This window comes from Leopardus geoffroyi, chromosome C1 (assembly GCF_018350155.1).
Source record: "Leopardus geoffroyi isolate Oge1 chromosome C1, O.geoffroyi_Oge1_pat1.0, whole genome shotgun sequence".
In the NCBI taxonomy this organism is placed as follows: domain Eukaryota; kingdom Metazoa; phylum Chordata; class Mammalia; order Carnivora; family Felidae; genus Leopardus; species Leopardus geoffroyi.
Genome location: NC_059328.1, coordinates 8,207,300 through 8,222,604, shown reverse-complemented (window position 1 = coordinate 8,222,604; position 15,305 = coordinate 8,207,300). Strand labels below are relative to the sequence as shown.

Here is a 15,305-nt window from a genome sequence, read left to right as displayed (position 1 = left end):
GTTCTTTCAACATTTTTAAAGAGATTTAAATTCAAAATGAGATTTATTAAAAAAAAAAAAAAACATCATGTGTTGTCCCCCCCCTTCACACGAAAGTTTTGAAAATGAGATTTTTAACCAAACGAGAGCCACATTCAGAGTCAGAGAAGCGCCAAGGCAGGTCTGCCATTCCGTGGCCTTGTGACCTTGAACAAGTCACGGAACCGTTCAGCCTGTGAAGCCAGCCGAGGCCACACCTCTCAGGGCTGTGGGGGGAGGGCGGGCTGAGAGGTGCATGGAGAAGGGCCTTGGTGAATGCCACCCAGCTTCCTGGACTCGGAGGAGGGAGACTCTCACTCTGACCACGGTCAGGCGGGGTGAACGGTCTGCTGTTACCCCGTTCAACTTCTCCTTCAACTTCTCCATCTCGGGACACACCCCAGGACGTGAATGCGAGGACACCCTCCCCACAGAGCCCGGGGAAGGGGCTGGAGAATAATATAACGGTCCACCAGGCAGCCAGTGGCGGTTCCAAGGCAGGGCCCGGCTTCTCCAGGGGGACGGCCCCTCCTGGGGAAGCAGGTGTCCCAGCGCTGCCTAAGCGCGCTGAGCTGCAGCCACCCGATGGCCCGGGGGGTCACAGACTACACAGCCCGCTTCCCCACTTGACTCACTCGGTTATCTTTGCTCTTCACCGTCCCCGCCTCGCCCCTTCTTGGAGAAAGAATGTCTCTTCTCAGCACAGCAGCCCGCCCCTGTGCCTAACCTCTGTTCTGAGCTGGCAAGATAACGGACGGTTCCATCTCCCTGCCTCTGCCCGCAGTTCTGGGCTCTCATTTGCTCACAGCCCCCCGTGGCCTCTTTTTATCCTCTCTGGAATTGCACGGAGATTGGTTATCTGGTAATTGAGATTGTTTTACAAGGTGTCGCTCACTGCATCAGGTTCCATTAATTTTCGGTTCTTCCTGAATACCCAGAATAATAACTACCCTGTTGGTGAGGGGGCAGAGGGCAGGTACCCCCCCCCCCACGTACACAAGTGCACACACACATTCGCACACACTTACACATGAGCAAATGTTTGTAATTTGATGGCGACCCTGGTAAAACAGACTTCAGATACTTCCCGGATGTTCTTCCCTTGTTGAACTTTGACGGGAGCTCAAGGAGAGATGTTACCTCTCTCCACGGTACATTTGGGGGAAAGGACCCCCTTAAAGGGGTTACATAGCGTGGCTGAGCACGCCTGGTAGGCAAGCGATACAGCCTGGACTTGAGTAAACTCAGTGCCGCCAGACTCCACGAGTGATACAAGGAGCGCCCGTTTGTCTGCCTTTCCTCTGGGATTGTGCAATTCCTGAGGATAGGACTGGGTCTATCCCCCCGAGCCTAGCTCAGGGTGTAACACAGTTTGTAGGTGCTCAATTAATTGTGAGTGACTGGCTTGCCCCGCAGCCGCCTACAGGTGGCGCCAGAAAAGACCAGCGGTCAGAAGCCCGAGCGAAAAAGGTTCACCTCAACAGTGAACTGGTGTTCCGGGTCTGGAGCAATTAATCTCTGCCACCCTCATTCCCCCCCCACACCCTTTGGGCCCCTATTATGGCACCTGCGACAGCATGAGAATAACTTATCCCCGTGTGCTGTATCCACCCGCTCACCTGAGTCCTTAAAGAGCAGGGGGGGGGGGGCGCCCCATTTATCATCAGTCCTGAGACACAGCCGGCCCAGAGCAGGCTCAGTAAAGGTCCTCGGCCAGAGAAGCGTCAACCGGAAAGCCCTGGTTGGTGACAGTTGGTGACAGTGGTGACCTCCAACCCCGTTGGCATCTCTCTGGAATCCGGCCTTCCAGGGGCCCTAGTGCGGTCTCCCATCTCCTAACACAGGGCTGTTCCTGGGCTGCATCTCTCAAGGCCATTCATCTTGATTGGGTATTGGCAGCCCTGGCTGATTAAATGCCCCACCGTCCCCTCCTGTTTGTTTCTCAGCAAGGAGGTGTCAGGGTTTTTCATCCTTCTGGCTTTGACCTTGGTGGTGGTGTCATGGCCCTTAGCACACCTGCCTCAGTGAGAGGCTGATGAAGCTTCACCCAAACGCGTGGGCAGCGGTCAAGGGACTTTCTCCAGCCGGGGTCCACCAGCACCTCAGCTTCCAAGGAAATAATCACCCTCATGGCCACCTCTTCCCGGAAGCCTTCCTGGAAGCCTCAATGATTAGCTCCATCTAGCACCCCCTTCTCTACCCTCAGGGCACCGTGGTGGCCAGTGTTTATTCTTTAGGTGACACGCCTCACTCAGCCTCCTCCCACTGCGTCTTCTGTGTCCCCAGCACTGTATGACCATCAGCTCCGGGGGCTGCTCACTCTGAAGGTAAGGAGGGGCTCCTTCGGTCTCCCCCACCCCTCCCTCCGCTTGGCAGCCAGCCACACTCTCGGGAAGCAGAGTGACCCACGTTCCTGACGTGGGCACTCTGAGTCAGTGGCTGGGTGGGGACTGCAAGGAACAGAGAAAATGAACGTAGGCTGGTGGGCGAAGGAGTAGAAATGTAACCTGAACGGACCTTCCCGTGTCACTGTGGGGGATGAGACTGACCAGAGCAGGTTTGACAAGCTGCTTAATTACCGTCCCTGTAGAGTCGGCCCCCTGGAGGCGTTGGAGGGTGCAGGGCTGAGGGCCCGGGCAGGGGTGGGGGACGCAGGGAGGCGCTCACCTTGAAGTTTAGAGGCCAGTGCCCAGCCCGTGGTGCCTCCTCAACCTTCAACAGTTCGTCTCTTCTGCCTCAGGCTCTCTGTGTGCCTCCCTCCCTGGGGCACCCGCAGCCAGGAGGTGGCGGTCCCTCCATGATGGGAACCCCCTGCCGGGGCCCCAGGCCACCTCTGTGGGCCTGCAGCCGGCCCCATCACTCACCCTTGGGAGTGGTTCCAGCACCGACGAGCAGTGGCGAGGCCAGGGAAATTATGACGGCTGGTCCCTCTTTGATGCCTCCCAAGCACCCTTCTCTGGCACCCCCACCTTCAGCCTTGTCTGCTCCCTCGACACCAGCACTGCCAAGAGTAGACCAACTGGCTGAGCCCCGTGTACAAAGTGCTGCGTACAAGGCCACACAAGACACACATGACAGGCATGAGGGGCAGACCTTGCCCTGAAAGAGTCCAAGGTTTGAATTGTGCTTCCTTCACTTACTACTTGGATGACCCTGGGAGAATGTAATCAAGTCCCTGAGGCCCAGTTTCCCCTCTTCTGAAAAAGAGACCTTAATACTCCATTCATGGGGTTGTCCTGAGCATTAAAAGAATGTATTTTCGCTTTCAGAACAATGCCTAACACACACCTAAGAAAGCTCATTAGCTATCACCTAATAAAGTGATAGCTTTATTATTGTCATTCACTCAGTCACTCAGCAAACATTCATCTCGAGGCTTCCGGGCGCCAAGAAGGCGAGCTGGATCTGAAGTGCTACCTTAGACAGTAAGTAAAACAGGTCCTTCTGCACCAGTCCTGCCACCTACTGGGGGAGACGGACAGCAGTCATGTTGACATGCCCCCAAAGGCACCAGGGCCAGCCCCCGGGCTTCCCTGTTAAACCCACCATGACCCTAATGGGAATAATGCGGAGGCTGGCTGGGGGACAGAGAGACAAGGATATGGCAGGAGGGTGGGGGTGTGGACTTGGGGTGTCCCTTGAGTCACACAGCACAGAGGGCTGCCTCTCTGGATGTATTAGCATCACAGCGCGCCCCCAGACCAACTTCCCTTTCTGCCCCAAACGTCATTGACATCGTGTGACCAACACCCTCCCAGAGCTCTCCGGGTGTCCAGTGGGTCGGGGGCACTGAAGCGGTCCGTGCCTTGCAATTCTAGCCTTTCCCCCACTGAGGAACCACCTGCAGGCGCTCCGGAAGAGCCCGGGCTCAGCCCTTGTCACCTCTGCAGGCAGGGGACCTGACCTGGTTGATACCACCCTTTGGCATCCTGGCTCAGTTACTCACGGTGGGAGGGCTGTACTGATTTGAAGAAGGGCAAATCACAAATGTCAACTGGCCGCGACCCAAGTGCCAGGTTCTTGCCAGAGGCGCCGCTTTTACGCCAGCCGGCACACAGTCGAGCCCGGAATGAAAGAGGCTGACAGTCCATTAGCAGCAGAGTGGTCTGCGAGGCTCGGAGGAACAGAGCTGTCATCCACTCCACTTCAAGGGCAAAATCAACTCTTTGTGTGCGTGTGTGCGCGCGCACGTATGTGTGCGTGTGTGTATAGTCTCTAAAAAGAGGAACATTAATCACAGCTGTGCCTGCTAAAATAGGCACACAGACAACAATCTGACAGCACAGAGAGGAAGTGGTGACATATTTCTTGTCCTCTGTCCTTCCAACCCCTGGGAGCAGGTTTGAGAGAAAATCCCAGAAAAACAGAACCACTCTACCACAGGATTGGGAGACCCTTAAGGTCTTCTTGTCCACCCCTCTGACATCCAAGGCTTTGCTTCAATGTTTCTGACAAGCCATCCTTCACTTGAATGCCTCTCGTCACAGGGAGCTCACTACTACTGTGATGTTTTGAATATCCCACCTGCCAATTTATCTAATGGCTGGAAAGTTCTTCCTTACCTAAGAGCTTAAACTTGGGGCCATGTTCACTTCTATCCATTGGTCCTAGGTTTGACCTTTGAAATCTCACACACACACACACACACACACACACACACACACACATTCCTCTGGTTAGTCTCCTTGACATGCTGACATTGTTCTAAGTGTCCTGGCCAGTGTGCCTATTGCTTTCGGGACAAGATCCAGTCTGTTAATCATTATCTTCAAAATGCAGTTCCCATACCGGGGACATAAAGTCTCTGCTGCAGCTGTTACCAGCGTGAAAACACACACGCACATGCACACACACACACACGTGCACACAGAAATAAAGTTCCTCTGACTGCATTTTCATCCATTTCTCATTTCATACCGTATTGCCAAATGCCTTGCTGAGATCCAAGTGTATTCTATCCATGGCATGTTTTTGACCCATCCCCAGATTGACTATCAAGAATAAAAATAAACAAACAAGAAAGGAAAAGAGCTCAGAAACGGACCCAGCCCCCTATATAGAATCCAACAACACAGGGATGGCAGGGCCTGTGCTTTTCCTTGTTCTGGACACTAACCGCCTATTAATTTGCCTCGGATCACATTAACCTTGACGGAAGTCAGAACTCATTACTGACTCAAACTGACCTTCGGGCCAGGTAACAGGCTCAGATTTTGGTGTGTTGGTTTGAACACAGGACCAACGGAAAAATTAATAACATGTGATGTATTTCATTGCCCCACTCCAGAAGAAGCCAGCATGGAGTCCCCGGGTTGGGATTGTGTGCAAAGGTCCTGCAACGGCTGGAGACGCAGGAAGTGCTTTGAACAGGGGAGGTGGACTTATTAGATTGTGGAGCGAACAGGTGCTTCCCGCCCAGCCAACACCCCTGGCCTCCTGCTCCCCCCACCCGAGACCCAGGAGTCCTGGGTGATCCCAGAGGGATGGGAGTGGGCCCAACAGGTGACTGAGGTTGAATTTCCAGCCACCCCTCTGGGAAGCAGAATAAATCGGACTCACAGAAATAAAGGCACGGGATATCGTATCCCAGGGTCGTTGATAAAATTCACACCCACCACATCTGCTGCCGCGCCACGGATCTCCCTCTTCTGGTGTCACACGAGTTGATTTGGGGACCCAAGTAGACTTATTCATGCGAATTTTCTCCTTTGACCCATCAAAGCAGCCTTTCGATTTATGAGGATCCTAATGGTCAGCCATTTTCTAAGCTCTTCCTCCAAGGTTTAAAAAAGCCTGCGATTTAGGCTAATTCCAGTCATTGACAGGTGTTGGATCCGGCCGGCTGGAGGGTGGAGGGCAGAGGGCAGGCGCACATGGGCTACCAAAGGCCTCCTTGCCCCTTGACAGGACGCCCTCATCAGCCAGCTCTCTCCCCGCAGTGTGTTCCGTCTCCCACAAATTCCTCTGACTAGACTGGTATCCGGTCTGCATATCTCTGCTCTGTTCCTAGCGACGCATTGTCAAATGCCAGCTAAAACCCAAATGTACTCTATCAACTACATGTTCTCCACCCATCAGCGCAGCGACCCTACCAAGGAAACAGAAAACGAATGCAGGACAGGACAGAGGAAGTGAGGATGACCTGGCCCGGCTGGTTCTAAGCGGTCCCTCCCGTCTTTCCTAAAGGCCCCTCAAATCTGGCCAAACCCCTATCCAGATTTGTCGGCGGAGGCCAGGCGCCGCACCCGCACCCCCGCCGAATGGCCCGGTGTTCCTGCGCTGTCCTCCTGAGATTCATGAATCAGTTCACAGCAAGACAGGAAGTAGGAGAAAAGCAGAGACAACTGATAAGACATTGTTTTTATTGACAAGTCTAAAGAAAACCTTCATTGAATCAGGGGGTGTAATACAAATTATGGTGACCTGTATATAAAACCTGGCACCAAATCCGGCCTTTTAGAAACATTTACATAAAAAAATACGTGTTAAAATCTGTACCATGATGCAGTGCAGAGGCCGGATGTCACCTCCCGACACGTGTGCTTGCAAAGGTGGGTCTGGTCTGGGGATACAGGGAGCTCTGGTCCTGTGGCCACCGGAGTGAGCCCTGTGTGAGAATGGCCTGCTCTGAAGAGATGCCACAAGAGCCTATCTTTGAAGGCAGGACCCCTATGAGCACCAAAATGCCACAAGCCTGGCGTCAAAACGAGAGTGGTGCTGGGAAGAATGGCAGGAGAGGAGGGCCGTCCTTCCTTCTCATGTCACTGGGCTCTAACCACCATTCGAGGATCCCGGAGCTCTGCAGTCAAACCACCTTTAACTTTGGAGGAACGTTTGCAATTTCCAAGTATGTTTTTTCCCAAGTAGACTGACCAATCTTAAGGAACCAACTCATACTCAGCCTGCCTTTAAGGGTGAAGAACTAATTCTTGTCATTTTTGGCAGGCCGGGCCCCTGAATCACCTATCTGAAAGGCTGCTGTAATCACAACGGAAAAGCATGATGATGACAGTCTCAATCTATTTCAGTCTTGGACCAAATGCAACTGGGCAACTGTAGCCCAGAAATTACACTTTGCAGGCAATGAAGTGAAAAGCAGCATGGGAGTTCCCCCATTCTGGGCACAAATGATCTCTGCACAAGGCCACTGAAGCCTTTGGGAGCAGCGGGCTCAATGCTGCTCATCTGTCTTCAAAGACGAAGACACAGTTCCTTCTCTGGCAGGGCCTTTCTTCCGGCTGAACAGGGTCAGGACTGTGTCTGTCGGCTTATTCGTTCAGGGAAGAGCTGATTTCCCTGGGGCTGTGTGGAAAGTGACAACTGTCCTCAACTCAGCTGCTAAGCTGCTACCCAAACAGTCAGGCTGCACGGACAGGAGGCTCACAAATGGGAACCGGACAGAAATGGGGGGCGGGCACAGGGGAGCATCAGGAAAGGCAATAGGTGGGGGAAGAGGCGGCCTTGTGGGCTTTAAGGAGTCCGCAAGGACGGTGCCTCTACAATTTCAGGGCTCCTAATAGCTACTGAAAGGGCTGGAGTCATTCCAGTAGATTCTATACAGGGAAAACAGCTGCCCCACCAAATTCTATCCAAAAGCAGAGTGATTTTCTCAGCTGCCTCCAGGGTGTTTTTTTTTTTTTCCTTTCCCAGCCCTCAGCTTGACTATCTTGCTGCAGGACACTCAGCTGTGGCAATAAGTGAAAGGGGGGACGAAGGACAAACTCGCCTGACACACAACCCAGGCACAAAGCTGGGAGCCACGCTGGACTGCTAACGAGGGACTCTCTCTCAAGCAGTGTATTTTAGGACGCAAGGGCTCAGGGTAAGGGACGGATGCTCCTGTGTCCCGGGGCCCAGCACCGATCGCCAGCGCATCCTGCAAGACCAGCATACCGGGAGGAAGCTGGCTGCGTGTCAATGGAGCAAGGAGGAGCCCAGTTACAAGGGCTCTTCAGGACCGGAGGCCAACCTGGTGGCTCCTTCACAAAATCTTAGGGCCTTGAATCTACTTTAAAGTGACCCAACAGCGCCCCCTAGTGGAAATTATAAATAAAACAAGGGCCATGCTTCCAGTTCACCTTCTGATCTGAGTGGTTCCAAGAGTCACCGTCAAACGGAGTAATACAAAAACAAACCTTATCTTTAAAAGCATAATAATTAGAAAAAAGGTGGGAGTTCAGAAGCCATCCTTAGGCCCCTCACTGCCAAATCAGCCTCCCTCCTGTGATTCTCTGCCTTCGACAAACACACTCTAAGATGAGGGGGCACGGACGGGGGTGGGGAGGGCTCCCGGGACCCTCAGAGTTTGGGCAGACTGCCCGCTGGGGCCAGGACGATGCCAAAGACGTAGAAGAGCCCCAGCAGGAGGTTGAGTTTGGCAGTCCTCTGGGGCAGTTTGTTGAAAGCCTGGCTCCGGAACTGTCTCTCCAGGGAGAAGGCCATGGGAATGGTGAGCAGGGGCAGGGCCAGGCTGATGCTGCAGCGTGTGGCCAGGATGCTGAAGATCAGGTAGGGCAGGAAGAGCAGCGTGTTGTACAGCATGTAGGAGAAGGTGGGGCCGATGAGGATGGCGAGCGTCACGATGCCGGCCTCCCTGTCGGATTCCATGTCCCTGGTGTTGTTGCAGTGGAGAATGGCCTCGGTGCTGAGGGCGAGGGGGATGGCGTAGACCAGGGGGAAGACCGCCAGGGACCCCACCTGGACGGCGTAGGCGAACATCACGGCCAGCGGGCCGAAAGTGATGAGGATGACGAGGTCTCCCAGGGCCACGTACTTGAATCCGATTCCTACGGCCAGAAGACCCAGAGAGGAGGTGTGAGATCCAGGGCTGGAAACGGATGGCCGGGAGCAGGGAGGTCTCAGACAGAGACCACAGGCAGTCGGCGAGCTCCCTGCCCTCCGGAGCACACCTGAGGTTGTCTCCAGTGACACAGAGGGGCAGGGAACACTCCTCTCTTAGCACCCAGTTGGGCTTTGGGTCGTCCCTGAGCTCTCCTTCCTACTGTCCCCCAGCAAAGTCCTACAACAAACAGCAGTGGGCTCCCACCACACGCGATTCAACGGGGGAGCCCATGGAGGATCTAAATGGTCTCACGGGCCACTTTGGTTTCTCTCTCCCTTCGCCGGCCCGTGCGAGACATCGCTTCGGTCGGTCAGTACCTCACAGAAGGCCCATCCCAGTCTCTTACTTTTCTCCCTCCTTCTTCCACAGCCTCTAGTTTAGAAAACCTGCAACGAATCTCAGTGAAATCTGATGGTGCCCAAACTCCACATAAAGAAACCTTCGTCCACATAACGAGTAAAACGGCTAAGACGAGGCTCCCATGCTGCTTCCCTTCTCTGGTTCCCATGAAGTCCAAACTAACTCCCCCCAGCTCCTCTTCCCCCACGAAGTTCAAACTAAATCCTCCCCCCACCCCGTGAACTCCTCCTGGACTGCCAACCCGCTTCAAATCCTGTCTAAACCACTTCGTCAGAACCTGCCCAGTTTTCTCCAGCGATGCCACACTCCATCCGGCCTCACTCCCATCTCCAAAGAGGAGTCATGGTCATCCTATGCCTGGAACATGGTGACAGCCATGCTTATGACCCCACCCCCCCCCCCCCAGATCTAATCTTCACGGGCAGCCAGAGGGGTCCTTCCAAAATACTGACCTGAGGCACCTGGGTGGCTCAGTTGGTTAAGCATCTGACCCTTGATTTCAGCTCAGATCATAAATTCACAGTTCGTGAGGTCAAACTCTGAGCTATCAGGGCAGAGCCTGCTTGGGATTCTCTCCCTCTCTCTCTCTCTCTCTCTCCCCCTCTCTCTGCCCCTCCCTTGTTTGCTCTCTCTCAAAATAAATAAATAAACATTTTAAAAAATATATAATCTGACCATGCCCTTCCTCCAACATACACCTCAAAACCCTTATCACAAGCTGTCCTCGGGATCCTTCACCGGCACACCTCTGGCCCCGCCTCCTTCCTCCCCACCTCACCTTAAGCTCCCCTCCTCCTCCACTCATACTTCTGTCGGTTCCCCAAGGCCTTCAGGCACGCCACCCCGCCTTTACCTGGCAGACTCCTATTCGCCCTTCAAGACCTTAAAGACCATTCCTCAAGACAGCCCCTCCTCACCCGCTAGGCCACAGCCGGTCCCCCTGCAATATGCTCCCAGGGCACCCCAGATTTCCCCCTTCATAAAGTTCATCGTGGTTCTAATTACTCAGTCTGCATCCTCCCCTCAAACCAGAAGTTCCATGAGGGCAGGGCCTGGTGTCTGGCTTGTTCACAGCTCGCTCCCCCACGTGGGCACAAAGGCTGAACTGAACACAGAGCTACAGTAACAAGCACCTGGAGCTGGGGCTGAGGTTAAGGAAAATGACCCACTCAGAGGGAGGCAGCATGGAGTGGGTGGGGTGTGGTACACACACACACACACACACACAGAAGCTTGGGAAACCTCCCGATCTAACCAAGCTTCCAACGCGTGGCCTCAGGATCAGGAGACAAAGAAAAGTACTGGGTCATCAACTGCATTTTAACCAGCCGAAAACGATAAGGGACGGTGGTCTGCAGATGACCTAAGGCCAGGGCAGCCAAAGAATGGGTTCAGCCCAAGATCACCTTCACACTGGTCCAAGCTGGGCTTCTTTGCAGTTGTTTCTCTTCCAGCTTTCTTGAAAGAAAACTGGCCTAGAACACAGCGAAAGTGTAAGGTCTACGACGTGTAGACTTCCTACGTTCATATATCGCAAGATGACTGCGACCACAGTATTAGCTAACGCCTCCATTTAGTTGGGGTGCTTTGGTGCTAAATGACCACCCTTGGTTCTTTAGACTGAAGCGTCCCCAGGGAAGTGTTGTCATAGCCGTGGCCCCCGGTACCCGCCAACATGCAGCAAACGAATTCCGCACTCCCCAAGCAGTGTTGTGGGAAGTCCTCTGAGGACATGCCCTCCAGGAGGAGGTTCTCTCAAGCAGAGCACTGGTTCCTGTACTAAGTTAGCCAATCAATGTCTCCTGCAGAATCTCACACGTTGAGGGAACAACCTCTGCCCAAGGAAGATGCCAGGCAGGAAGGCTCCCAGCAGGGACCCGGCATGCTTCTCCACCAGCTGCCCACTCTTCTTTTGCTTACATGCCCAGCTCTCCAGGTGGATGTCAGGGCTGTAGCTACGGAAGAAAACACAACAGCTCTACAGCCTTGACAGCTGGCTAGATTACCCAAGAACATCCCCTTAGATCACCTGGCAAAAGTGATGTGAGCAACGTGGAATGAAACCTGGGCCTGCAAGGATAGGCCCCCACCTTGAACAGGTCCCACACAAAAACCAACCACAAACCCACTCGAGAGCTGAGAAAGGTCTGGGAGCCTTCTTGAGGTTATCTGACACAAGAAAACGATAGAGCCCTTGGGGAGAAAGCTGCTTCCTAAGAGTCGGGGCAGACGTATGGCCCAGGGCTCACGCGCTCCACCTGCTTCAGAATGCGGCCCACCTTGGACCTTCCCACCACCATTTTCCAAATGAGCCAACACAGTGAAAGACTGGACAAGTTCTCCACACAGCGGCCAGAAAGAATTTGTTAGAACATAAATCAAAATGTTGGCAAGGACGTGGAGTAAATGGAACTCTTAAACATTGCCAGTGGGAATGTAAGCATAGTACAACCACTTTAGAAAACGCTTTGGCAGGGCGCCTGGGTGGCTCAGTCGGTTAAGCGTCCCGACTCTAGATCTCATGAGGCTCAGGTCTTCATCTCGGGGCGGGGGTGGGGGTGGGTGGTCATGAGTTCAAGCCCCACGTCGGGCTCCCCAGCGGGCATAAAGCCTACTTAAAAAAAAAAAAGAAAAGAAAATGCTTTGGCAGCTTCCCATAAAGTTCAACATTCATCTACCCTATGACCCCAGCAATTCCATTCCTAGGCATTCATCCAAAAACAATGAAAACAAATATTCACAGGAAGGCTTAAACATGAGTGCTCAGGCACTTAAACATGAATGCTCAGGCATAAAAGCCAAAGTAGGGACACAATCCAAATGTCTCTGAACAGGAGAAAGGATAAACAAATTGTGGTATGTCCACACAATGGATACTACTCAGCACTTAAAAAGGAACTACTCAAGACCACCACGCTGAGCAAAGACACCAGGCACAAGGATTCATACTGAGTGATTCCACTTATATAAGGTTCCAGACCAGGCAAAACAATCTATGTGAAAGAAATCAAATAGTGGTGGCCTCTTGATAGGGTTGGGGAGAGTGGAAATTGACTGAGAAGTAAGTTTTTGAGTCACGGAAATGTTCTGTATCATGACAGGGAGTGGGTTATACAACTGCCTGCATTTGTCGAAATTCATCAAATGGTAACACTTGAGATCTGTGCATTTCACGGTAAGCAAATTATATCAATAAATGTCAATGGTTTCAAAAAAAAAAAACATAAATCATATCATTACATAATATGCTCAATACTTTTCAGTGTCTCCCCATTTGTTCATTCAATGGATATTAAATACTGAGTATATGCCAGGCAGTGTTCTGGGCGCCACGCGTTCAGAAAGAACAGAGATCCAAATCCCTAATCCCAGGGAGCTTACAGTTTTAAGGGGAAGACAATTAACAAAGTCTGGTATGTTAGAAGTAGTATGAACTGTGGGGCGTCTAGGTGGCTCAGTCGGTTGAGCGTCTGACTCTTGATTTCAGCTCAGGTCATGATCCCAGGGTCGTGGGATCGAGCCCTACTCTGGGCTCTGCACTGAGCGTGGAGGCTGCTTAAGATTCTCTCCCCCCCCCCCCCCGTCCCCTCCCCTGCTCATGCTCTCTAAAATAAAAAAAAATAAAAATTTGTAAAAAGGAGTAGTATGTGCTGTGAAGGAAAACAGAAAATAGGAAAGGTACTTTGGGGGAAAGCACAGGGTGTGTGTGTGTGTGTGTGTGTGTGTGTGTGCAGGCACTTTTATTTTACTTTACTGTATTTTATTTTTATCTGCTGCAAAAACTTTGTATTGTAATTTTAAATAGGGTAGAAAGTAAAGCCTCACAAAACAGCAGACATGTGAGCAAATGGGTGGAGGAGGTCAGAAAGTGAATCCAGCAGACAGAAGGAGTAAGGGGGTTCCAAGCCAAGGAAAAGCATCTACAAAGGCATAGCATGTCCTGCCTGTACCAGAAAGAGCCAAGAGGACAGTGTGGCTGGAGCATGATGAGCAGGAAGAAAGAAGGGGGCAGGTCAGAGAGCTGGAGGGAGGGGAGAGGGCGAACAGATAATGCACTGTCCTGGGGGTCACTGTGAGGACCCCGGCCTTTCCTCTGAACAAGATGGGAGCCATTAGAAAACTCTGAGCAGAGGACTGATGTAGCTGCCTTATGTTTTCACAGGACTACTCCAGCTCTGATTTGGGAGCACCCTGAAAGGCATATCGATAAAGAACCTGCTGCCATTTTTGAGGAGATGACAGTGGTGGCCGGAGGTGGTGGGACGCAGCCAGATCCCAAATGCATTTTGAAAGTGGAGTCAACAGGATTTGCTGATGGACTGGATGGGAGAAGGAAGGGCCAAGGATGATGCCCATGACTTTTAGCCTGAAGAACTGGAAGGAGGAAGCTGCCACGGAATGAGATGGAGAGAGGTGGGGCGTAGGACAGGATTCTTAGGGGCGATCAGGGCTTTGGTTTCAGACACAACGGGCTTGAGATGCCTGTGAGATCTTGGGGAGAAGCTACTGAGGGAGAAGTTAGGCGAGTCTGGGGTTGAGTGGAGAAATCTGGAACAGAGGAACACCTCTGAGAGTCACCAGGTTAACAGATGGCATATGAAGCCATGAGACTGGCTAAAAGCAGCCGGAGAGTGGATGGAGTTAGAGGAAAGGGTCCAAGGACTGAAGCTGGAGGCTGGGAGTAAGGAACAACTAACTAGCAGGGGAGCCAGAGGCCCTGTGAGACCAGAATGATCCAGCCCTGAGTGGCCTCCCCAACAGTACCTCGCTCTCCCTCTCAATCACACTGGCCTTTCATGGATCCTAAAGCACGCTGAGCTCTCCCCAACCCCAGGGCATTAGCATGCGCTACTCCTCCAGCCCTGAAGGACTCGCTCCCAAATGAGACCCAGTTACTCTGCCCTGTAGCTTGCTCCTTATCCTTCAAGGGCCTCTTCACCACCGCCCCATGCACATTCTACCACAGCACCCTACTGATTTCCTTCACAGAGCTGTTCACAGCTGGCTGCTGTCACACTCTCCCCCACCCCTTCCTTCTTCTCTCCCCCTCTTCACATCAGAGTGCCCCAGGTCGCAGTCCTGGTCTCCATGGGTCTCTATCACCACTCTTTCCTCTGGTGATCTCATCCAGTCACACAACTTTATCTCTGTGCCAGAGACTCCCAAATATCTGCATCTGCAGTTTAGGCTTCTCCTTGGAACTCAGGTGCTTATATCCAGCCAGCCATCTGACATCTCCACTTGGAGATCTAATACATTAAGAAATCCCAAACCAGTCTCCCAGCTTTCTCCCCCCCCCCCAAAACCTGTCTTCATCCTTCTCTAGCTCCCTTGACATCAAGTCCATCATTTCAAGTGCTCAGGCCCAAACCTCTGAGTTATGTTGAATTCCCCTGTCTCTCTCTTGCCTTGTATCTCATCCATCAGCAAACCCTGTTCACCTTCCAAATATATCCAAATATATTCAGAATCTGACTACGTCCTCCCTTCTCCACTACCACCCTGATCCAGGTCACCAAACCTCTCTTGCCTGGATTGCCGAACAGCCTCACCTTTTTGCTTCCGTCCTTGCCCACTCACCTTTACCCGTCCTCAATACCGCACCCAGACTGATTCTTTTAAAACATGAAGGTCTCCTTTCCGATTCTGTGTCTCCCTCTCTCTCTGCCCCTACCCCGTTCATGCTCTGTCTCTCTCTGTCCCAAAAAAAATAAATAAACATTGAAAAAAAAAAAAAAAAAACATGAAGGTCTCCATAATCTCTGTGCTTCTCTGCCTCCCCAAACATACTTCTCTCTGGTTTTACCTTTTTACTCACTCCCTCACTCAATACTGGACTCTTGCGGTTCCTTAAACTTTTAAGCACACTCCTGCCTTAAGGCCTTTGGTAACTGCTATTCCAAGATCTGACACATCCTTCCTCTAGATACATGCTTAGCCAACTTCCTTCTATCTGTGCTCACATTACCTTTTTGATGAGGCCTACCCTGATCAAACTACTTCAAACAGTCAGCTATGCCCTCCTTCCTTGCCCTACTTATATTTTCCCCATAGCACTAATAATATTTTCATATACGATGACCAG

The 15,305-nt window shown here is 52.2% G+C and overlaps 1 protein-coding gene and 1 long non-coding RNA gene across 5 annotated transcripts in view; both read right to left on the bottom strand.

Moving 5' to 3' along the window:
* Positions 1 to 15,305, bottom strand: part of UBIAD1 (UbiA prenyltransferase domain containing 1) — a 106,032-nt gene that overhangs the window by 89,214 nt on the left and 1,513 nt on the right. The window contains exons 2-3 of one of the 4 annotated variants that reach the window (XM_045475606.1): positions 11,037 to 11,175; positions 6,364 to 8,804 (exon numbers count right to left, since the gene is read on the bottom strand). The exons of 1 other annotated variant lie outside the window; for it this stretch is intronic. In XM_045475606.1, the coding sequence (XP_045331562.1) occupies positions 8,270 to 8,804; positions 11,037 to 11,175 (674 nt within the window). In that variant the 3' untranslated portion in view covers positions 6,364 to 8,269. Of the gene's footprint in view, positions 1 to 6,363; positions 8,805 to 11,036; positions 11,176 to 15,305 lie in introns of those variants that run through there. 2 more of the 4 variants (XM_045475607.1, XM_045475608.1) reach the window with 2 other exon arrangements.
* LOC123597179 lies at positions 1,050 to 4,497 on the bottom strand. The gene is made up of 2 exons (XR_006712023.1): positions 3,965 to 4,497; positions 1,050 to 3,062 (listed from the first exon to the last, which is right to left on the bottom strand). It is a non-coding gene; the product is annotated as an uncharacterized LOC123597179 (long non-coding RNA).